Below are 23,361 nucleotides of genomic sequence, written 5' to 3' on the forward strand. Positions count from 1 at the left end.
CCAGGAACGGGAAACTTGAGGACTTTATTCTGCTCTGGGAAAAAATAGCACATGCGCTCAATGGTGATGTTGCCAGGGTCCAGGAGGGGCCCACCTGCCAGTTTATTATCCCCAGTCAAGACACTGCTTGCCAGCTGTGCCCCTGCCTGCCCGCCAGGCACAAAGGATACTCGGGAGTGGCAGCAGGCCTCGGGACTATGGCTGTGAGGATCAGGGCCTTCTAGGGAGACGGGTAAAACAAAGAGCTGGAAGTCATTTTAAATTGGAAAAGACCGGACTTAAGTCCTCTAGAGCCACGGTGTCCGTTAGGGTGGGCTTGGCCAGAACCCTGGTGGGCAGCCCTGCCCTCAGCCTTTCCTCTGTCGGAGCTTCTCCAAGTACACCTGCAGTGACTTCTGGATGGAGTCTCTGCAGATGAAGCTGACGAAGTTCTGGATGTCGGCATCGCGCTGCCTCAGGAGGCGGTCTGCCGTGGCCTTTCGCATCATGTTCTTGGTCAGCTGGCGTGCGTGATCTGAAGAAGACAGGGCCCGCCTGTGAGGACCTGGGCTCTGCGCTGGGACAGCGGTATTGCCGAGCTGCCCCAGACAGTTCTAGCCGAAACTCCGGCAGAAAACTCAAGTGAGCAAAGGGAAGAAAAGGAAAACAACCCATCCCCTGCTGTCCACTGACTGCTTTTAAAAACTTACAGGACGATACTGTGAAAACTGCCTTGTCAGCTTGTTATTTCCCCTCAGCTATATCGTCGGGAACATCTTCTGTGTCGCTAACTATTCCTTTACCACGTCACTAACGGCTGGCTGTGCGGTATTCGGGCATCAGCAAACCTGGCCCCCCACAGCTCAAGAGCTGAGAATGGTGGTTGCATTTTTATATATGGTGGCAGAAAAATTTTAAAGGCTAGTATTTTGTGACATGTAAAAATCACCTGAAATTCAGAATTCAGTGGCTTGGTGTTCCAGTAACACTAGATACACTTCCTAGTTCACAGACTCTGAGGCTGCCCTCACTCCGGTGCTGTGGTTATGGCAGTAACCGTGTGACCAGCAAAGCCGGACATCTCCCTGGCTCTTTACAGTCTGCTGACCCCTGATTTCTACTGTTGTTGACATAAGCACTCCTATTGCCAGAGGTAGAACCTGCAAGCTGTTTCCAGTTGTCTGTGTAGTGGGTTGAATAGTGGACCCCGGAAAGGTATGTGTAAGTGGCCTGATTAAGAAAGAGGTTTTTGCAGAGGTAACTAAGATGAGATCATCTTGGATTCAGGGCCGGCCCTAAATCCAGGGAGGGCTTCCCTGCTGGCTCAGTTTGTAAAGAATCCACTCACAATGCAGAAGACCCAGGTAGGATCCCTAGGAAGATCCCCCGGAGAAGAAAATGGCAACCCACTCCAGTATTCTTGACTGGGAAATCCCATGGACAGAAGAGCACGCTAAGTCGGGTACGACTTAGCGACTAAACCACCATAAGCACTGCCTGAATCCAGGGACAGGTGTCCTTAGAAGGAACGGGAGGTCTGAGATATAGAAACATGTGGAGGAGAAGGTGTGTGAAGACACAGGCAGGGGCTGGAGTGATGCAGCCACAGCCCAGGAGTATCTGGAGCCCCTGAAGATGAAAGAGGCAGGAAGGCACCTCCCCAGGGCCTCTGCAGGGAGCAAGGCCCTGCTCACACCCTGATTTTACTCTGGCCTCCAGACTGTGCAAGAATGCATTTCCATTGTTTTAAGCACCTAAGCGCCCTCACCCCTCAATTCCCCGTCTTGTCACTTGTGACACCAGTCGCAGGACACGAGGTCAGTCTGCTACTATGATCGGCTCATCTGTGTATGGCTTGAGAACTCCTGGTCTTATCAGGAGCCTCAGGCTGAGGGGGAGGGGCCCTGCCGGCCCACCGGTACCCACAACTGCTCCCCCACCCCCGCCCACCCCTCACCTGGAATGGCCAGCCACCGGGCCATCTCCGAGAGTGCCGTGCTCAGCACCTGGTCCTCCGGCGCCACCTGGTCCACCAGGCCCACCTGGAGAGCCTCTGCTGGCGGGAAGAGCAATCCCAGCTGCAGGGCCTGCTCCGCGGCGCGGTGCCCGATGGTGTTCACATAGGCGTCTTTGACCCTGGAAACAGACGCCCAACTGGAAGTGGGGGCTCGGGGCTCCAGGCCAGGGGGTGGGGGCGGTGGGCCTGGCCCCCAGCCTTACCAGAAGGGGGCGATGATGCCCAGCAGGGTCTCGTTCAGCCCTATGCGGTACTTGGGGTTGTCAGCCAGAACCCGGTAGTCACAGGCGAGGGCGATGACACAGCCCCCCGCGGGGCAGGCTCCCTGCAGGGAAAGCCAGACCGCTGGTCCCTGTAGTGTTCCGGAGGGCCGGGCCCAGGCACACTCCGGGTGCCACCCCCACCCACCCACCCGGTGCTGCACCAACCCCATCTGGGGAGCATGCGCAGCAGGACCTGCACACCCCTCTTCCCTCAGGCTCATGTCGGGCCGCAAGCAGCTTCTCTCTCGGCTCTTGTCCGGTCCCTCAGACACCAATCACCCATTGGGCCTGGGCTGTCACCTCACATCCTGCCCCAGACGGCCTGGGGCCACCCCTGTCCTCACCTCCTGCACCCACTGTCCCCATGGAGGTGGCCGGCCGCCCAGCGCGGCCCCCCTCCTCTCCAGCCGGCTCAGGCCCCTGGCCTCTGCCCCACCCTTGCCTTAGGCCAGAGCAATGTCCCCTAGAGGTGACCACAGGCCCTGGCTCCCGTCCCCACACTCAGCCCCACCACGTGGCCCTCTCTTCTCACCTCGTCTGTAAAGGCAAGCTGACCTCTGTGGGTCTCCCTGACTGCCCCCTTCCTTTCTGAGGGCTTTCTAAGGGAGGGCTGTGTCCACCCACCCCAAGGGCTGGCCCACAGTGAGCAACCCAGGCGGCCCGCGGGGAGGAACACGCACGTTGATGGCGGCAACCAGCACCAGGCTGGATAGGTACGTCCGCAGCCACAGCTCCTGCATGGCCTTCCAGTACTCGGCATAGTGGGCCGGGTTCCTCCCGCACATCTCTGTCAGGTCCAGGCCGGCGGAGAAGACCCTGGGGCAGTCCTGGGGGGGCAGGGGCGCTGTCAGAGTCCGCCCTGGGGTCCTGGCGGGTGCACAGGCACTCAAGGGCCGGAGGAGCTGAGGTCACGCTCAGCAGCAGGATGCTGCCCCCAGGCGCCCTGAGCTGGGGGCACCGGGGACTCAGCCAGGACCCCCTGGACTGTTCCCTCTGCATCCTGCCATATTCTTCCCCTTCCAGCTTCAAATGGGAAAGGCAGGCAGCAGGGCCAGGTGCTCCCCAGGGACATAAAACGCGGGCCCTTTTACCCGTGCACACGGCCTGGGCAGAGGAGTCAGAGGCTGGGGAAGCTCCTGATGTCAGAGAGGACATGTGTTCTGGCTAACCCCAAAGGGCCAGCAAACCACAGACCCGCCAGGGAAGGAGGGAGCGGCAAGCGGTCAAGAAGGCACCCCTCCCCTCCGCCCTGGGGCATCACTCATGAGGCTGAAGGCTGGGGTGGGGGCACAGACCAAGACAGAAGGGGACCAGTGCTCCCAGTGTGGACACCAGGTTCTGCGCGCTCAGTGAAGAACGCAGGTCAGGGCAGGAGGGGACCCCTGGCCGTCACATGGGGACCCTGTCCCTGGGTTTCCTGCAAGCCCTTGCTGGAGTGTGTCCGGCTCCCAAGGCTGCTGTGAGGTTGCTGACCACTAAACAGAACTGGCTACGGTCACCAGGGGCTGCTGCAGATGACAGCCACCCCTGCCCGCCCCACAGAGTCCGTGAGGAGGGGTGGCCACACTCAACATGCCCTACATCCTCATACGAAGTGACTGAAACCAAGTGCAGGGCAGGTGTAGGCGCACCCCGTGCTTCTCACACACGTGGTGCGTGTGTGCACAGCACCTGCAGACTGGCTTTATTTGCGTGGAACGTGTTCCACTCTTGCCTCTAAAAAGCACCCCAGGGGATGGGAAGCTGGGCCGTCAGTATGCGTGTCCCACTACCTCACCGGCCGGAATCTTGTGGGGGGTGGTGGTGAGCCGCCCTGCTCCGAGGACGTGGCAGGATGGTCGTCCAGCTTTCCAGCCTTCCTCCTTAACCTCTTCCCACCACCAGTGCCTGGCTGCTCCTCCCCGCCGCCCCCCAAATTCAACACACTTTCTCAGCATAGAAGTGGATGGGCCGTCGGTGCAGCCCACGGTCCTGGTACTGGAGGGAAGCCAAGGCAGAGAGTTCTATTCTGGATGCGAGAAAAGCAACTGCATCGATGCCAGCCAGGGCGACTTCTGCCAGACAGAAGGCACGGGGGCTGGCCTGTTTCTGCAACTTCCAACCTCAGTGACTCTTGTGCAGTGGGTCGAGGTCAGGAGCGAGGGAGCAAGGGAACCTGCTGTCTGTTCTCCCTCCCCCAACCCTGCTGCAGCAGGGCCCCAGTAAAGCCGTGCCTGAATTTCTTGTCGGGCCTCTAGTCAACTTCTATTGGATGAGCAAGGCCAAGAACCCTGGTCGTTATCAGATTTATGGCCCCCAGCGTGTGCCTCATCCCCTTCTGCGGAGGGGATCTGGGCACCTCTGGGACCCTCGAACGCAGCTTCCCAGTGGGCAGCAAGTGGCCACCTGAAGCCCTGCCTTCCTGACCCCGGGGGCTCAGGTCCCTCATCTAAGCAACACTGCGCCCGCCTCCTCGTCCTTCCCCCTCTCCTGCTGTTTCTCTACTTCTCTCTGTCCTCTCCTCCTGTCTTCTCCTTTCCAGACTGGATGTCGGGCAGCCACAGTCTCACTGCTCTCGGCTGGCGAGACCTTTGGCCGCCCACGGTGCAGCAAGAGGCCTGAGAGGCAAGCCTCACCCGTGCAGACCCTGGCCCAGTGGGCCACCCCTGCCTGGAGATTCACAGGAGCGAAGGAGGTTCAGTCCTCATGTCGGGCAGGGGCTGGAAGACCCATCGTCCCGGTGTTGACTCACCTTTGTTTTCCCGTTCTCATTCTCTGTCCCTCCACTGTTTTACCTCTCCCTTGATCCTTAGACCTGCACTCCCATCCTTTTTTATCTGGAATACTTGCCCATGTCTACAAGGTTTTGTCATTGGTAGCTTCGCCTTATGTCGTTTTGTCTGTCCAGCTGCCCTACTGATGTTGTGGGCACAGTGGAGGACTTAAACCTTGAAATACAAAGGCAGCCCTTGTATTCTATATCTCAAACACTGCTTGGGACTCCAACCTCGGGTTACTTGGTGGGATTTTAAAGAACAGAAAAGAAAGGAGCTTTCGTTTCTCCCTCCTCTGCCTTTGCAAAGGGACTGTTCTGACTGTGTGCTCAGAACCATCGGATTCATCCGTAGTCCCTCAGAATGAGGAAAAAAGTGTGAGGGAGGGCATTTTAAAATTCAAGTGGGAAAACTATGAGGCCTCTGGCTCTGTCTTTATGTAAAAATTAACTTGTAAATGGGCTGTATTCAATTAGCTTAAGGGCAATTGAGCCCTTATATATTCTCAGAAACATAGAAGAGGCTCATCAGAATACATTTTGGGCTCCTGTGATCTGGGAAAATAGTCAATATTTAATTAATACCTGGTATTAGCGCTGGCTTAGACTTGTGGGTTTAATTAACACAGACCTGTACCCACATTAAGTATAACACTTTCATTGTACCTAGGGTTACTGAAAGGAAGTGCATACTGTTCCTGTTATAAAATTTGTCACCAGGGAAACAACCCGACATGATTAAATTTTTAAGTAAATGTAAGTGGGATTAGAGTTTTTTGGTAAACTCTAGAGGAATAGCTTTGTGTTGAAAAAATCCATCTAAAGCAGTCCCTCCTAATGTTGGTAACTTAAAAACTAAGACAAAGTAAAATGAAAGGAATTCACTGGGTTCAAGGACCATTTCAAATAAGATGAAACAAAGAGAACATTGATGGCTAAACAGGTGTAAACTGACCTACTTTTGTCTTCTTATCAGAGAGAGAAGAAGCTGTTTGGTGCTACCCTGAGATGACCTCTGCCAACCTACAGAATGCCAGTGCAGAAGGCCCTTCATGGCGGCTTAAGGAAAGGTGGGTGTGTGTTTTCCGAAGGGTGTATGAGGAGTGGAAATACATTTTGTTAAAGGAAAAAGAGTGATTCTGCCCTAAAGCTGGTTATTTCTCAATGGAAAGAGTAAGGGATAAAGTACGGCTAATCAAAGTTGCAGGTCTACAGAAGAGAAACATGGAGAACAGTGTTTGTGGTCAGGACTTTCCAAGGTTGAAATCAATTTAATTGGGTAAATGGGTTTTATTCAGAGTAGGCTGATACAAGACGTGATTTGGTTTCTGTCTCTCATAAGAGAACAAAGTTTTCCTGGAATGCCACTTTTGACATCAGATTGTGTGAGCTTCTGTGCCTTTAAGTGATCTGTAATGACCTTTGAAATCTTTTTGTTTTCCACCTTAGCTCAAGAAATAATTGTTTCACAGTGACCTTGATTCTATCGACCTACGATTCTATCTAAAACATTTGAGATTTTGGGTGGACTTCCCAAATATCAAATTATAACTAAAGTTCTTTTGGCGTCCAGCTAACTTTGAAACTGACGTCCCCAAAGGAGATGCAAAGCTAACTGGGTTCACTGGGTGTGTTAAATTTCATGGGAAACACTGTCCAAACTCACTGTTACTGGTCTCAGATGGGACCATCGGGCTCTCCCCAGTTTTATCGCGACCACCAAACAGATGGGGAGGGGGCTTGGGCTGCTTCCGCTGTCCAGTCTCTCCCCTTACTCTGTGTCCAAAAACCCTGTGGGAACACTCCCAGTTCGAGGCCCTCAGGTCCTGGCCCCGTGACATTTCCCACTGCGCCCAGCTCCAGTTCCTCCAGGATCTCCTTCCCTCCAGACCCCGTCAGTCCAGACACTGTGACTCCTACTGGGCTGGCCACTTCCAAGCAGCCCACTTCCTAGGCTTTACGGATGCACAATCTCAAGCAGGTCACCCCACATCAGGGACACTGTTACATACATAATAAGATGTGCACGTCAGAGACAGCAGACCCCCCTCCGGAGAGCCCTGGCGGCACGCTGGCACCAGTTCAGAGGGCCCCTAAGGTGAAGCCCTCGCGCGAGGGACTGATGACCAGAGATGGCTGGCTAGGTGTCGACGGGAGAGCAGAGGACGCTCAAAACCCCAGTAGGTGAGAAGGGCATTCGGAGAATCCTCAAGCCCCTTCTGACAAAAGCCTCCTGGTGAAATGCCTCTGGGACCCGGGACTTCATTTCTAGGAGCGCTCTCGGCCAAAGGTTTCCCAACATGGGAGGATCCTCTTCTAAGCCAGAAGAAACACCTCTGGACTGTATCCTTAAAAACTGGAAATCTAAAAAAAACAGATGGGCTGAAAAGGGAAAAACTTAAACTGTACTCTAACACTGCCTGGCCTTTATATAAGTTGGGGGAATGGAGAAAAACTGTGAAGGAAGAATTATAAACATATGTACAAACTCAAAATATGCCTTCCTTGTTTTACATGCCCATGCAGCTATCTGGAAAGAAAGGAGACTTTTATCATACTTTTTTAGAAAGAGGACTTTTAAAATGCAAGATTCCCTGTGAAACGTGGGGCTGAGATTTTACATCTCATAGAAGCAGCTCAAAACCCTAAATGAGGCTAGATTCCCTGGTCAAGACTGTACCTGATAAGGGTTGATTCAGTTCAGTTCACTCACTCAGTCGTGTCCGACTCTTTGCGACCCCATGGACTGCAGCACGACAAGCCTCCCTGTCCATCACCAACTCCTGGATTTACTCAAACTCATGTCCAAGTTGGTGATGCCATGCAACCATCTCATCCTCTGTCGTCCCCTTCTCCTCCTGCCCTCAATCTTTCCCAGCATCAGGGTCTTTTCCAATGAGTCAGTTCTTCGCATCAGGTACCCAAAGTACTGGAGTTTCAGCTTTAGCATCAGTCCTTCCAATGAATAATCAGGACTGACTTCCTTTAGCATTGATTGGTTTGATCTCCTTGCAGTCCACGGGACTCTCAAGAGTCTTCTCCATCACCACAGTTCAAAAGCATCAATTCTTCGGTGCTCAGGTTTCTTTACAGTCCAACTGTCACATCCATACATGACTACTGGAAAAACCATAGCTTTGACTAGATGGACTTTTGTTGGCAAAGTAATGTCTCTGTTTTTTAATAAGCTGTCTAGGTTGGTCCTAACTTTTCTTCCAAGGAGCAAGCATCTTTTAATTTCATGGCTACAGTCACCATCTGCAGTGATTTTGGAGCCCAAAAAAATTAAGTTTCTCACTGTTTCCATTTTTTCCCCATCTATTTGCCATGGAGTGATGGGACCGGATGCCATGATCTTAGTTTTCTGAATGTTTAGCAGAAAAGGAGTGGTTTGTGCAACTGCCAATACTTTTTGTTGCATATGAAGTTAACACCTCCTTCCAGGTAGAAACCAACGCCAAGAAAATCTGTCAACAAGCCATTTGACTTCCAGAGATAATCTACTAATCCTTGCCATTCAGTGTGGGCGAGGAAATGAAAACTGGCTCTCCAGCTCATTCTCTTGGATCCCGCAAGGCATAAAAAGTCTTCTGACAGGAGGTTTCATTTTCTTATAACTTTTCTTTTCAGTCATACTGATTTATGCTGCATTTTGTCTGGTGCTCTGTTGTCCGCCTACTGTTGTAAACCTGCAACTAAGACTTTTTGGTCCAAGGAGAATTCAGAAGAAAAAAGCCTGCCCTCTGAGACCTCGGCTCTAGGACCTGCCCGGAGAGGGAAGGGGAGCACCGCTTCTGAAACGAGCACAGTCTTGGGGGCCACCCTGGGCTCCAGGAAGCTGCTGAAAACCAAGTCTGCACTGGGTCCAGATTTCGTGAAGTTGCGTGGTTTCAAGGTCACCCCTGCCCAAAGGAACCTACTCTTACCTATATCCAGGCCTGGGTATGGAGCACCGAGGCCTGCCCCAGGGCCTGGCCTCACAACTGCGTGGGTCTGGGAGGCGGCCTGGGACAGAGGCATCAGCTGCCTGCGGGCGAACCAGCTGCCCACAGCCTGGCTCCCTCGAGTCACACCCAGGACTATGACCCCTGAAGGCCTGTGATTGCACCTGCACTCGTGCCGCCTGGGTTTTCTCCAGCCTGTGATGTGTGTGGAGGGCTTTCTGAGCTCGGGGACTTGGGAGGAGCTTAGGAGCACTCACGGAAGTTAGGATGACGCCACGGAAGGTCTTGTCGTTCTCCAGCTTCTCCAGGCTGATGACCAGCTCCGTCAGCAGCTCCAGGCTGAGGGAGTTCACGGGGGGGTTCCTGAACTTCATCACGGCTACCCCTAGTTTGAAAACAAAGAGGACAAAGCTCGTACCAGCATGAGAAAGGTGCCCCCAGTCACCTACGGGAAGGCCATGGGAAGACACAACTGTTGGGTTTTTTAAACTGAGATTCATGTATCTTATGATAAAGGGAACCCTGTACACATCGGCAGTTACCATTCCTCCTGTTCCAGGCCCTGTGCGTGTGTACTAAGTCACTTCAGTGGTGTCCGACTTTTTGAGACCCTACGGACCAAAGCCCACCAGGCTCCTCTGTCCATAGGGTTCTCCAGGCAAGAATACTGGAGTGGGTTGCCATGCCCTCCTCCAGGGATCTTCCTGACCCAGGGATCACTAATCACTGATCTCCTTCTTGTTCCTATGGACTTGCCATCTGTGGACATTTTATGTAAGCAGAATCATAGAAAATATGTGACCTTTTGTGTCTGTCTGCTTTCACTGAATGTTTCCAAGGTTCATCCACGAAGTAACATGTGTCAGTGCTTCAATCCTTCTTAAGGTCAAATAACTTTCCACGATCTGTGTACAGCACGTTCTGCTTATCCATTCACCGACCAGTAGACACTTGAGTTAGTTCCACCTTTTGGCTATTTAGAGTAATGATGCTGGGAGCACTCACATACACATTTTTGTTGATCTTTTTTTTTTTTGAGTTTAAATGCATTTTACTTTTAGACAACCTACATGACACGTTTTTTTCCCTCACAATGCCTCCGCCCCCAAATAAATCAATGTTCAAAACAAATGAAGAGCTAATGAGGATATCAGTCCAATTTTCTCCCAGATACCAAGTCTGACATCCTCCTGGGAGCAGACGGCCTTATTGTTAAGTGAGCAACTCTAAGAACTAGATGTGCGAGGAGGAATTCCAGTGGGGGGTTCTGGTTCACACTTGTTTAAGGATCAAGGGTAGGAATATCAGGGGCTGGATGTTCTTAAAACTCTCAGTTTATACATTCATTCTGCCAGCAGCAGGAAAAACGGGAGTGAAGGGCCTGCCCCTGTAGACAGTGAGGCTGCTGGCTTGGCTGAGGCCATCTGTTCCCACTTCCTGGCTCAAGGGCAGACCCCAGGGGCTTCAGAAATGTCATCCTACAGAGAAGAATCAATCAGAACTTTCAGAGCTGAGCTCCCCAAACGTGGTTCGGAGGTTAAGTTTCTGAAGCTGACTCTGGATCTTTGCTGTTTAGTGAGACAATATCTAAGAATCTGGGGGAAAGGTAGAGGCCAAAGGTGAACAGATGGGCTTGGACATCACCAGGTAAATAATTACACCCCTGGCATGGGGTGGGTACAAAATAAATGTTTCTTGAATGTTGAACAGGATCTAAAATCAGCTTTTTTTAAAAAAAAATATTTTTAATCGGAGGATAATTGCTTTACAATATTGTGTTGGTTTCTGCCATGCATCAACATGATAGCACTTTGGCACTTAAATGAAAACATTTTATAAAGCACTTTTACTCCATTAATTCCTCTGAGTCTCAAGATGCCTGAAGGCCACCTGGGTCTGGCAATGAAGACAGAACCGTGCTTGGCTTTGACCTCAAACTCAACCTCCAACCTGGATAAGCCAGAATGTTTAGGAGGCTCGGAGCTGGGAGGCCGTGAGACAGCTTGTCCTAAAATGTGAATCTATCTGTCTCTGCCCCCAAGTCAGCTCAGGTCCTAGCTGTGAAGGGCTCTCAGGTGGAGAAAGCACAGCTTTCTCTTTCAAAAGTGCTCTTTCTACCTCTTTTTTTACCCCCCTTGGAGACTTTTAAGAGGCGTTCTGATGGGGGTGGGTAGGAGTGATTTTACTTGTGGCTCCTGGCTGTAATTAGAAAAAAAAAAAAAATCTGCTGGGTTCTGTGCCACCTGGGAGTATTAACAAAAAGTTAAAAATGTTATTCCAAGATGCTTCCAATTATTTTCACTTCCCAAGTTAATAGCTTATATAAGGAGCACATACCCCAAACTTTAAAAACAGAAACATGTTTATCTTCATAATGAACTGGGTGGAGGGGTGGGGGGTGGTGGTGGTCGTGGTGAAACAACTCGACTGGTGATGACCCTTAGCTTTGAACTCAACAGAAACTTACTTCAAAAATCAGGCTTTATCTCGGGATCTTTAGAAATTCGAGCGCTTTCCCGGGTCCGGATTCTAGGTCTGGGTCCGGAGCCGGAGACCACCGCGGAGCCCGCTCTGCTGCCGGCGGCGCCCCGTTCCCCACCGCGGGGATGCCGGGCTCTCGGGGGCGCTTACCTGCGGCCGCGTCCGGCTCCACCAGCACACGCTGGCTCCCGAAGCGCCGCTCGCCGTCCCCGCCGCCGCCGGCCGCCGGCTCTCTGCGCCCAAGGGTCGTGCCCCAGAGCAGCGCCCCTGCGGAGGTCAGCGTGAGATCGGTTAGCCCGCGCGGCCCGCGCCCCGCGCCCCGCGCCCGCGCCCGCGCCCCGCGCCGGTCACCCACACGGACGGAGCAGAGCGCGCGCAGGGACGCGCACTCCCGACGCCAGCGCCATCTTGGCCGAGAATGGGCAGGTCGCGGCGCCGGGGTGTGATCTTGCCGCCCGCCCCGCCCCTGGGGCCCGGGCCGCTCCTCCCGGGCGGAGCCTCGGGCTCCGCGGAGCAGGTCATCTGGGCCCCGCGGATTGGACTGCACGTAACTCACGGAGACAGGGGTTTGCGGCTTAGCGGCGGCCAGGGGCTGCGCGGACCTGGCTCCGGCCACCCCGCAGAGCGTGGGAGCTCGAGCGCTACTTCCTGCCGGCGAGGAACCAGACTTGCAGCTTAGCCTGGGACACAGCCTGGTGAGAGAACTGACCATTCACCTTCTCAAGAGGCTGCTCACTCCACCGGGGCTCCTCCTGGGAGAGGGGGAGGCGACAGCTTCCCTTTGCCCTCAGTCCTGCTGAACACACACTGTGCTGGCATTCGGTTTGGAAACGCTGAACACAGTAAGGGCCAAGGGATTATAATGTCGTAAGCGTTCTTCCTTTTGGAACACACTCATTTTTGAGGTGGTAAGTTTTTCCATGGCCATCTAACACTGCAGGGAATCAGATCCACCTTTTTGGTCGGGCAGAATTCAAGGCTCCTGAACACACAGTTGGTAACTCCCCTGGTGGTCCAGTGGTTAAGACTGTGCTCCCAAGGCAGGAGGCAGGATCCTGGCCAGGGAACTAAGATAAACATTTTCAAAGTTTTCCTGGTTAAAGTGTTTTGCAGCTATGACTTTGGAAATGAAACCAAACATTTATTTTAGGCAGTTGTGTTTAATCCCTCACAACTGAAGCAGCCTTGGGGGGCAGGGACAGGAAGGAGGCAGTGAACCCGGCACACATTGCACTCTAATCCTAGGTTTATTCAACACAATTCTTTTACTCTACACAACAAAGTACAAACACAACATCATCTAAAATGCTACAAAGTTACAAAACTCAAAATTTATAGTACTGACTGTACAACAAAAGCTGAAAAAGCAATGTACACGCTGCCAAGGTAACCAGCAAGACCACCAAGAATACCAACACAGTGGAGTTGGGGTGGGGGTGGGGTTCTGTGATGACCTGGCAGAGCTGGCTCTCAACGATTTCAGAAAGAGGGGTCTGTGTGTGTGTGTCCTTGCACATGACTACATGCGTAAAGAACCATTCTGGGCAGATGGTGGTGGTGGGGGTGGTATTTGACCCTAGAGGTTAGAAGAGGACTCCAGCTGGGCCAGGCTAACAGGAGCAGCAGTTGCCTAAAAGCACGCCTTTCCTGCGGGAAGCCCTAGCCCAGCCCCAGTCATCTGTGGAATGGGAAGATGGGCCCCCAGGCTGGGGCTGTCCCCGCACCGGAAGCCCCGTGCTCACCCCTGCTGGCTCTGCCGCTAAACTCTCAGGAACTAGAAACGTGGAGTCGCTCTAGCTAGAAAACTGGAGGGCATCTTTACAAGCACGACCCCAGACCCACAACACTCCTGCCACTTGAACCCCGCTGCCTCCACCTTGAAGCCTGCCCCGAGGGAGGGATTTCCTCCCAGTGACTCCCTGGAAATGGACAAGGGCGGTGGGAGGGAGTCGCAGGGGCAGAGCTCCGAGCCCCGCCTATCGGGAGGAGTTGGAGCTGGAGCGGCTGCGGTGGCGGCGGCGGCCTGGAGAGCGGGAGCGACGGCGCGCGGGCGACCGACGGCGCGGGGAGCGCGACCTGCGGGGAAGAGGAGGCACGGTGTCAGACGGGAAACCCAAGCCTATGACCACAGGGGTGTAGCCACCTTTACACAGAGCGGCCTGGCTCTAACTTGCCAGTCACACAGCTGGATCCCTCTGGGTGGCACCAACAGAAGCCCTGGGGAAGACGGAAACGTTCCGGAGACTAAGGGTTCTGTCTCCAAGGGCCGTGCAGTGCAGCTGGCCAGCACTAGAAGAGGAGGCATGGCTCAACCCTGGCCTCTGCCAAGGCTGTTCCCTACTCCTCTGACCCTTCCGGTCAGAGGGCGGGCAGCAGCTGCAATTGGCAGCTCTTCCCTTCCCCGGCTGGAAGGACCTCCAAAGCCATCTGTGCCAATGCTGCTTTCCCACCCCCATTAGGGGGCAGGCGGGGCTGGACAAGGTCCCAAAGTCATTGCCCCCTCACTTTGTCAATAAAGGTCCTAATCAGCTCCTTATGAAACCCCAGAGTGACCCACCTTCTCCTCATCCGTGGGGGTGACCTGCGCCACATAGGAGGAGGTGGCAGCATCCTCCTGGGAGGGCTGAATCTCCGGGGGGGTGGCCGGGGCCAGGGGGCCAGCACAGCAGTGGCAGTGATCTCCTGGCCATCGATTTGTCCTATTGAAAAAAGGATAAAGTCACAAAATACCTATCTAACAAGCACCTACCCTGGTGGGCGAGACAGAAAGGAGCCTGGAGGGAACAAGGACAACCCATTCTGGTCACAGAGAAAAAGCGGCTTAATCGCTATCACTGGAGGTTTCATGAGGAGACCCACCGGGGGCAGGACCCTAACTGAGGACTCCATCTTGGTGTGTTGGGATAGCCTGCTGGGGAAGCCCATTCAAGTCAGCACCTAAAGAACAGGCACGAACTTGCTAAGTGAAGGGAAGGGCTGTGCCCCCACCCTGAGCTGGAAGCGGGTGCTGCACCTGAACGTCCTACTTGAAAGCAAATGGAAGGGGGCAGAAGAGAGGAGAGAGGAGACAGTCGGGGCTTCAGCAGGACAGAGATGGGGTGAAATATAAGAACTCAGGGGATGACAGCAAGGGACAATCCCAGGAGCCTGACCCAGGGTCAGGTGAAGGATGATTGGCACCAGGTGTCTGGATGAGCTGTGATTTGGGGGTGGAGGGGAGGGGGGAAGGGTTGCATCAGACAAAGAAGGAACTATTTCTGGGGTAGGGAACAAAGGACATGATGTTCAGGAGACTTCAAGTCTGTCTAAACAAAGTTTGCACCAAGTGCCTCGGGGGGCGAGTCTGTGTGCAGCCAGTACTAAAGCCACGCAAGTGAATGAAACCGCAGAACTTCGAGGGGAGGCAGCTCAGAATGGGGCATGAGGAACCTGCAGGGTCTCGGAGAGAGAGAATGAAGGAATCTGAGGCAGAGACCCAACAATCCCAGGGGACCAGGCACAGCCAGTGTGTTCCCAAAGGGTGGGTGACAGGCTCTTCTACCTTCTCAGCTTCTGCTTTCAAGAGAACTTGAGGTACTGACTCTATCAGTACCAATCCAAGATTTGCACCTATGTTCAGAACATACTTGAAAGGCCTAAGTAAATACAGCCTAAGGTGGCCCTGGCCCATGGCCAAAAGCTAGTCCTGGTTAGGTATAGTATGGGCACTGACTATGTAACAACAAAGAAAAAAAAAAAAAAGGGAAAAAAAAGGAGAAAAGTCATCCTCTACCTGCTGCTGCTAAGTTGCTTCAGTTGTATCCAACTCTATGCAACCCCACAGATGGCAGCCCACCAGGCTCCGCCGTCCCTGGGATTCTCCAGGCAAGAACACTGGAGTGGGTTGCCATTTCCTTCTCCAATGCATGAAAGTGAAGTTGCTCACTCGTATCCGACTCATCGTGACCCCATGGACTGCAGCCTACCAGGCTCCTCCGTCCATGTGATTTTCCAGGCAAGAGCACTGGAGTGGGTTGCCATTGCCTTCTCCCATCCTCTAGCTAGCTGCCAGTAAAAACCAAGCACTTCCATTTCTTTCTGGAGACTGAGCGGTTCCATTCAGCACAATACAAGACAGAGAAAAAGTCCTACCAGAATCTTAAGACAAGGTGGAATACTTATCATCACACACATCCTGAATGTGTCTAAGCCTCTTAAATTTTTAGCAAGTGCTCAGACTCCATCAAACACAAGGCTGACACTCTCTAAAACAAAGGCATGACTCACAAAGTTAAGAGCTGATGCCTGCAGTGACGGATCCCAGTTTATGCTGAACGCCTAAAAACACTCCAGGGGGGTTTAAGCAGATTGGAAGATTTAGTACTTAAGTACCAAGGAAAATTTTGTACTATACAAACTACCAGGGCTCAAGGGCAATTATCTTTCAAACATGTAAGAGGGCCTCCAAGGATGCCAAGGTTCTCAGGGGTTCAGACTCTTCTCCCCACTCAGCCTGGCAACCCACATGTGGCTCGGGCAGTTCTGGCTCAGCTCCGCTGCCTGGAGGACAGCAGCAGCAAGCGGGCCCAGCAAAACCCACACTCCTTAATGTGCTGCCTATTCAAGATGCGAAATGACTGACAAATGTTCACAGTCCTTCAAAGGTTGTCAAAGCCAATACAAAGTGGCTGTAAATGTCGTCAACAGTTAAGATGCGTTTTAGGAAAGAGGTAAAATTTGTGGATTCAGAAAGTTATCCTAAAAATGCCATTTTAGCAAAACAGAAAGTAACTCAGGGAGGATTAAGAAAATATTCCCATATAAAAATGATGTTTCATTATAGTCAAATACTTTGTGAAGAAAAAAAAATCCTTCATTTGATCCTTAAGTTTTAACAGATTCAAATATTCTTAAAATGCTAATATATTCATATTTGATGAATACTTTTTCAAGAATAATGCTCTGTAAAACATGTTTTTGGTAAACACACACCCACTGAGTAAGAACTGGAATCTTGACAGAGCTCCAAGGAAATTCTCACATGCAGCCAGACTGGAAATCAGCTCTCATCACACCAGGTATGGTGGGCAGCTGGTCTGGGACAGGTCAGAGCAGGGCTGGACTTACCTCCGTCCATGTGCTTCAGCGCCTTCTCAGCCTCGTCTGGATTCTCAAACTCCACATAGGCATAGCCTTTAGACAAATGGGGGTGCATCCTTTCTACAGGCATGTCAATCATTTTAATTTTCCCATAGGTGGAGAATATCTCCATGATGTGATCCTAGGGAGGAAGAAGGGTCACTTAGGCTCACCCTCCCATCACTTGTGTAAAAGTCAGAGGACTCACCACACAATGACCACACTCTCAGCACACACACACACAAAATATACTCCGTTAAAATGAAGTAACCAGTGCTCTACTCGGTCACATGCCACCAACTCAGCCCTCAGAAATGCTGCATTTTACGTTTACCTTCTGGCAGAGGCGGGCTTCTCATTTTCCATTTTAAACATCTGCAAGAATCACCCCAGTGTCCACTGGACAGAGCAGGACACCTCACCTTGGTCACATTCCTGGTGAGCCGCCCGATGTGCACTTTGGTGGGTTTCGGGGAAGGGCTCCGCCTCTTCCTTTCCTTCTCATCTCTCTTCGGTGGCTTGGACCTAATTGAAAAATACAAAATCCTATCAAGACAGTGAAACTCCTTTTTTGGTCTACTTTGGGAATAACTATGGTAACCTTATAGCCCCAGTCTGTAAATTTAGGTCCCAGATAACTTGAGTTTTGGAGGCGATCCCCTGAACCGACCAGTGCCCGGTGGAGAAGAGGGGCTGGAAAGGGGCTCACTTTGAGCGGGAACGCCGCCTGTTGTCGTGTCTGCGCCGAGAAGGGCTCGGGGAGCCGGAGGAGCTGCTGGAGCTGGAGCTGCGTGACGTGCTAGAACTTCCGGAGCGGCTAGAAGCTGAAGACGAGCTGGAGCCACTGCTGGAGCCCGTGCTGGTGCTAGAGCCTGAGCTGGAGGTAGAGCTGGACCGGGACCTGAGGGGCGAAAGAGAGAGGGGTCACGGGCGGAAGCAGTGCTTCCTCACTCCAGACAAGAGGAAATGCTGGGCTCATATTCTCAAGCCTCATGGCTTTCCCCAGCACCCACGGACACCCTCCAGCCCTGTCCTAACAAACTCCTTGCAGGGACAGAAACAGCATTTGTACTGTGCAGTGACAGGACTGCTTCCTACCTACACAGAAGCCTTGCCTACTGGGAGGAAAAGGAGCAGTCTGGCAAGTCAGAGGCCCGGCTCAGCTTGGAAGGCAGCTACTGACTGACACAGGCTGGTTTTCAACAGAAGGAAAAGAAACGAGCCAGGCTAGGGTGATCCAACCACAACTCCAAATCAAAAGCATGCAAGAGAAAAGCATAACCCAAGATGTTGCATTCCTAACGCCTCCAAAAACAAAAAAAAACAAAAAAAAACAAAACACCAAACCACAACCAACACCGTCCTCTGTATGATCAGAGCAAAGCCCAAACCAGTCTGCCATAAATTAGTCATCGGAGTCCTTTCTTTATCAATAAAAAGACAGAACACTCTGCAGGCTCTTTGAGAAGAAGAGGGCCGTGGCCCTGGCAAGGCCCTGACCCGCCAGCCCCACCTGGTGCTGCTGCTCCCGCTGGAAGCGCTGCGCCTCTTCCGAGTCTTATCCCTGCCGCGATCCTTCTCACTTGACTCCTTGGTGGCCCCTTTATCTTTAGAGCGGTCCTTGGACTTCTCATCAGAGCGGTCTTTGCGTTTGGTGGGAGAAGGCGCCCTGGACAGTGAGGGAGAGTGTGAGATGACATGCCCCTTGGGCTGAACCCTGAAACCACAGCACAACCCAAAAGGGGATGCAAAGGGCGACAGAAACCCCAGACCACCACAGAGCAAAATGGTCTGTGGCTTAGGACACTTTCACTGTAAAATTCAAGATATTTCCAATGTCCCCCTTTCTGAGGGTCCCTAGCAACAAGCACCCCGAAAGTAGCACTAGAAAAATCTGACAGAAGGATTACCTAGTGCTGGACTTTTTATTATTTTCTTTGACTCCTAGCAAGCTCTTCTTTTTCACTCCTGATAAATCCATTCTCCCCTTCTGAGGTGTTCAAAGCAGCAATGGCGGCCTCACTTATCTGAACTCTCACGTCTAACTTGAGTCTGAGAAACGATCCCTAATCGATTGCAATTTACGCCAAAGTGCAGCCTAATAACAAGATAAAAGGATTCAGAGTAAATTGGCAAGGCAACAAATCTACTTTGCAGTCAAAAGCTGAGCATAGGAGCAGGCAACAAGGAACACAGTCAGCAGTGATTATCTATCAAGCCAGGAACACCCGGGCTGGGCCATTTCCTCAGGGGATCCCGCCCCCACAGGAGGCACTCAGGAAGAAGCGGTCAGCTCGGCTTGTCTTTTTCTTAAGCAGTGGTGTGGGTGGTGGTGTCCTGTCCTTCGACAGGCAGCACAATGCCCATTCCTCACCAGTTTGACGGTGAGCCCTCTACAGTCCTTTAGACACTACAGGAGCACACGGGCAGGCAGAGCAGAGCAAACCCTAAGTGACAGGATTCGACCTCTCTTCACTGCTGGAATCTTTGCAGGATACATTGGATAGATATTATGACTGGAAGCAAAAACCATTTCAAGTGACTGGTACCAGTATCAAAACATTTAATAACCAAACAAATGAAACGTCCCCCATGAACATTTAAAAAATAGTAAAGTGAGACAAAACACAACAGAAATGTAACCTGTAGAATCTAGGTAGTGATTCTGTGACTATTCAGTGCACTAAATTTTTTTCAACTTTTCTGTATGCTCACATTTTTGGAAATGGATGCAGTCACCACATGTAAGGGTTTAGCTAAGTTCCAGGGCTGGAGCATGTACTCAATAAAAGGTCATCAGTAATACTACGCAAGAACAAATTATTAATTCATTATGCGCTCTGTTTCCTGGGGCTGTTGCCTTCAAGTATTAACAGTGAGGTTTTGTGTAATTTGCTTGAGTTGCAGAAGCAAAGATCTCAGGATGTTAGCTTCAACTACTCCTATCTCACCTTCCTGTAAGTAACCTGGACACAGCCCACCAATCAGGATTCTGTTTCCATGTGTGCAGTGCTGCCAAAATGCTGGATAAACATTCTGACTCAAGAAAGAGTGCCCAGCTGTGGACAAGCAAATGAGAGTGCAAAACAGAGTATTACCTGTGCTGTTCTTTTTCAGGCCTATGAAGTCTTTTTAGACATTATGTCTCAAAATGAGAGGGCATACACACACAAAAGAGCCAAAATTTTAAAAAAAAATAATAAATAAGGCACTACAGACACTCAGTAGGCAAACTGTTTACAGTTAGTGTGCTTGCTTGGACAATCAGTGAGTATAATTCAGTGCTTAAAGAGTCTGAAGTCCCCCTGTTTGGGTTTGATTCAAAGCTTTGTTGTGTCTTTGTATCAATCCCTTAATCATTCTGAGCCTCAATTTCTCATCCGCATTAAGGAGAGACAGAGAGTTCCTAAGCTTCATAGCTGTCAAGAATATAAACCAAATTAACCATTAAAAGAGTCTTGGGGATCTAGTTAAGGCTCAACAAATGTTAGCTAATGTTAGGAGAAAGGCTTTGGAGGCTTTTCTCTGAGACAAACTCTTGGCTCTGAAGTCACACAACCTCTGAGTGATCAGCAGGCGTCCCGGGACTGCCCCCATTACGGTCATCAAGAGTAGTATTGTCCAATAGAAAGAGAGCCAGCTACAAGAGTACTCTAAAATTTTCTTGGAATTACGTTGCAAAAAAGCATTAGTTAACAGATGAATAACTGTGAGTGATGTATTTATCTGACACACTACACCCCAAACATAATCTTTTCACCAATCAGCATACAAAATGATTAATAAAATATCCATGCTTCCCCATGCCAAGCTTTTTAGACACATCAATTTCAACTAGGTACATTCCAAGTACTCAGTAGCCACGTGTGGCCAGAGGCTACCTTATTACACAGCTGACCTAGAATACATATTCTAGGGCCCCACCCCAGTCCTAAAGATCTGCTCTTTGTGAAAACAAGCACCACCGTTTATTCTCAAAACTCAATTGAGAACACAAAGTAAGGGAAGGCTTTTCTGGGTGTGGCCAGAGGGCTAGAAAGCAAAGGTTGATTCTGTTCACATAAGTTCAGGTGACAGGACTGTGGTTACCTCCCCCATCCTCTGGAAAGGTGCGCGTCCAACAGCCAAAAATAGGAGAAAACAATTAGTTATATCTCGAGTAGATGGCGTTTCAGCTCACATCTTCGGAGCACCTTCTCCATTTAAAAGTACATTTCAGGCACAATTCATGCGAGATTGGAAAAGGCCACGCCTCTGCTCCATGCGAGATTGGAAAAGGCCACGCCTCTGCTCCATGCGAGATTGGAAAAGGCCACGCCTCTGCTCCGTCGATTTTAACCTTCCTGTATTCTCTCTTTTGGGGTTACCCGTCAAACTGGGCTCCAAGACATTAGGGGCCGTAACCCCAGGGGCTAGCACCGGGAACGGCACACAGGAACCCCGCAGAGGTTCGTGGAGTCGATGTTTGAAATTAATGGCTTCAAAGGGAGGGTAAGTCGGTCAACCAGGGCATCCCAAAATTCATCTCGTACCCACCAGCCCCGGCCCCGCACGCGACCTCGGCGCCCCGCGTCCGCGTTCACTCACAACTCCCCAGTCCAGGAGCCGGGCCGCGGGCGCTTCCAGGGCAGGGCCCGGCGTTGCGGGCCTGGGTCTCCAACCCGGTGAGAGAGCCTGGACGGCGGAAGCCGAGTTCCCGGCCGCTCCGAATCCCGCGGGCCTCACTGGTCCCGCTGCAGAGCCGAGGAAACGAGGGCGCCCTTCCGCCCGCCGCGGCCCCGACCACTTCCGGGCCGCGGCTTCGGCGCCTCCCACTCAGCCCGCCCCGGGCCACACTCTTTCTTCTCAAACCCGGAGCGACGCCACAGGCCCTGCCGTCACCACCGCGTGGCCAGGGAGCGGGCCGGCTCCACGATGCGCCCCGCCGAACCTGGAGGAAGGGCCCCAAAGCTCGGATGGGGTCGGATTCCCCCTACTTACATCTTCCCGCCGCCGCGACCTCCTCCCGCTCTTCTCAGCCTCAGAGGGCGGCGCGGCTCTGGCGTCAGGATTAGGGAGCGGGAAGGCGCAGTCGTCCGGCGCGCAGCGATGACGTCGAGCGCATCGGCCAATGGGCGCGAGCGAGAGTGTTAAAGGGCCAAGGCCTGTTTGGGAAGAGAGGCGACTGGGCGCTTACTCTGGAGGGTCCACCGGGGCTTCCCTGGGCGGGCTGCAGGCCTCGTGGGGCCGTCAAGCTGGGAGCTATCTGGGGCTGGGAGGGCTGCTTCGTGCGGACAGTTCACTGGCTGGCGCGGAGCGGGTTAAGGCGGCTGCGGGCCTGCCCCTCTCCGTGCGCGTGCGCACCGGGCGCGCTGCGGGCCAGGAGGCGTCTCGGGTCGCTGGGCTCCGGACCCCGCCGCTTCGTCGAGGGTCCCGGGCGGCCTGGCGGAGGGGTTGGAGGAAGTGTGCGCAGGCGCTGCACGCTTTGGCGGCTGGCCGTGGGCACCCGTAGGGCACAGGCGGCTTCGCGAGCAGGGCAGTTGCGGGGATGGGTTCTGTGCAATTACCGTGCATGGCGTGAGGGGTGATCCTGCAGTCGCAGATTCTGTGCCGGCGGAATTGTACCGGGAGGACAAGGCAGGGGGTATTGCAGCCAGAGCAAGCGGGCTGCAGAAGGCAGGGTGGAAGACAGTGTGCAGAAGGGAACGCGCCTCCGAGGAGCTGACCCTGCCGCTGAGGCCTGCAGTAGAAGGGCATGCCCAGCAGAGGGAACAAAAGGTGCGAAGGCTCCCTGGAAGAAACCGGGGCTAGGAAGGTGGAGTTTAGCGTTTGGAGGAACAGAGAACTTGTGCAACATAACGGCGCCAAGGCTTCATCCTGCACTGTCAGAGCGTTCTGGCAAAGGCAGGAAGCTGAGGGTTAGAGGCCCAGGACCAGGCAGGAGACTGTCGGAGTAAAACCCGGCGCTGAGCGAGCCAGGGCTTTCGGGTTTGTTTACCGCTGTGTCCCTCCCCTCTCTGAGCTGCGCCTGGCAAGCAGTCAACGTTTCGTGACTGTTAGTGGGGAGAGAGAAGGTGCGCTCCCACCCTAGACGGGCGTGTGAACAGGTAGGTGCCGCAAGGAAGAGAAGGGAACAGAGTCAAGGCCCTTTTTGGGGGGAAGGAACCTGTGTAGCTTGGAAATGGGTCAAATATCAGGGGAAAGGACAGGACAGACCAGCGTGGGGCTTGGTGGCTCCGGATGGATGGATGGATCTGTGATTGAAGTCTTCGAATCATTGCTTTCCTCTCCATGTGGTTTTCCCAGCCAGTGGATGGTGGCCCCTTTCCATCAACCAGTTCCTCTGGCCCTGTCCAAGGTGTCAAGTGTGCCCCTAAAACTAGCCTGGGCTAAGGGGCATGTGAGGAGTTGGGGACGGAAGACAGTTCCGGGGGCGGAGGGGTGGGCAGCCTGCCTTTTGTGTCCTCTGCCTTGGCACCAGCATACCTGGGAGGTGGGGGTTGGCAGTCAGTCTGGGTCCCTGTTCCCCTCTGCACTTAGATTTGGGGAGGGGGACATTTATTTCTGCATCACTGTCACAGCTGCCATGGCCACTGATGGAGGCTTATGTGGGGCAGAAGTGTGGCTCAGGCCCTGCACCAGTGAAGAGGCCCAGAGGGTCGGTGTTGGGGGATGGTGTGGCCTTGGTGGGTCAGGCCTGCATCTCCCGGAAGTCCATAAGGAAGTCATGGCAGCGTGTCAGAGCCCCGTATTCAGTGCCACATCAGTGTGTGCCGGGAAGGCTTGGAATCCAGAGCCTTTGCCCAGGGACACAGTGACACCCAGGGT

At 52.7% G+C, this 23,361-nt stretch overlaps 2 protein-coding genes across 7 annotated transcripts; both read right to left on the reverse strand.

The window, feature by feature from the left end:
- Positions 1 to 5: 5 nt before the first annotated feature.
- On the reverse strand, positions 6 to 11,886 carry ECI1 (enoyl-CoA delta isomerase 1). Of its 2 annotated transcripts, XM_070460247.1 has the most exons (7): positions 11,792 to 11,886; positions 11,587 to 11,703; positions 9,213 to 9,340; positions 2,940 to 3,086; positions 2,200 to 2,321; positions 1,937 to 2,115; positions 6 to 514 (listed from the first exon to the last, which is right to left on the reverse strand). In XM_070460247.1, the coding sequence occupies exons 1-7, from the start codon at positions 11,841 to 11,843 to the stop codon at positions 348 to 350; spliced, it is 912 nt and encodes a 303-aa protein (XP_070316348.1). In that variant the 5' UTR covers positions 11,844 to 11,886; the 3' UTR covers positions 6 to 347. The 2 variants fall into 2 exon arrangements, with proteins under 2 accessions (XP_070316348.1, XP_070316349.1); XM_070460248.1 differs by lacking the exons at positions 11,587 to 11,703; positions 11,792 to 11,886 and adding an exon at positions 11,423 to 11,526.
- Positions 11,887 to 13,311: 1,425 nt separating this feature from the next.
- On the reverse strand, positions 13,312 to 21,679 carry RNPS1 (RNA binding protein with serine rich domain 1). 5 transcript variants are annotated; one of them, XM_020908600.2, is made up of 8 exons: positions 21,535 to 21,641; positions 18,465 to 18,652; positions 18,068 to 18,223; positions 17,264 to 17,455; positions 16,977 to 17,079; positions 16,543 to 16,696; positions 13,994 to 14,135; positions 13,312 to 13,512 (listed from the first exon to the last, which is right to left on the reverse strand). In XM_020908600.2, the coding sequence occupies exons 2-8, from the start codon at positions 18,533 to 18,535 to the stop codon at positions 13,413 to 13,415; spliced, it is 918 nt and encodes a 305-aa protein (XP_020764259.1). In that variant the 5' UTR covers positions 18,536 to 18,652; positions 21,535 to 21,641; the 3' UTR covers positions 13,312 to 13,412. The 5 variants fall into 5 exon arrangements, with proteins under 5 accessions (XP_020764259.1, XP_020764262.1, XP_020764263.1 ...); XM_020908603.2 differs by lacking the exon at positions 21,535 to 21,641 and adding an exon at positions 21,142 to 21,341; XM_020908604.2 differs by lacking the exon at positions 21,535 to 21,641 and adding an exon at positions 20,644 to 21,107.
- Between the last annotated feature and the right edge of the window lie 1,682 nt (positions 21,680 to 23,361).

Source organism: Odocoileus virginianus, chromosome 33, assembly GCF_023699985.2.
Source record: "Odocoileus virginianus isolate 20LAN1187 ecotype Illinois chromosome 33, Ovbor_1.2, whole genome shotgun sequence".
Classification (NCBI taxonomy): domain Eukaryota; kingdom Metazoa; phylum Chordata; class Mammalia; order Artiodactyla; family Cervidae; genus Odocoileus; species Odocoileus virginianus.

What these genes read in the sequence shown, in the direction of transcription:
- ECI1 (XM_070460247.1), bottom strand. Translation starts at nt 11,843, where the DNA reads ATGGCGCTGGCGTCGGGAGTGCGCGTCCCTGCGCGCGCTCTGCTCCGT. An exon ending in GTGGCGTCATCCTAACTTCC is followed by an intron (nt 3,087 to 9,212) that starts GTGAGTGCTCCT and finishes CTGCCCCCCCAG; the next exon opens with GACTGCCCCAGGGTCTTCTC. An exon ending in CCGGTGGCTGGCCATTCCAG is followed by an intron (nt 515 to 1,936) that starts GTGAGGGGTGGG and finishes TGTCTTCTTCAG; the next exon opens with ATCACGCACGCCAGCTGACC.
- RNPS1 (XM_020908600.2), bottom strand. Translation starts at nt 18,535, where the DNA reads ATGGATTTATCAGGAGTGAAAAAGAAGAGCTTGCTAGGAGTCAAAGAA. An exon ending in AATAAAAAGTCCAGCACTAG is followed by an intron (nt 18,224 to 18,464) that starts GTAATCCTTCTG and finishes CTCACTGTCCAG; the next exon opens with GGCGCCTTCTCCCACCAAAC. An exon ending in AGCGGGAGCAGCAGCACCAG is followed by an intron (nt 17,456 to 18,067) that starts GTGGGGCTGGCG and finishes TTCGCCCCTCAG; the next exon opens with GTCCCGGTCCAGCTCTACCT.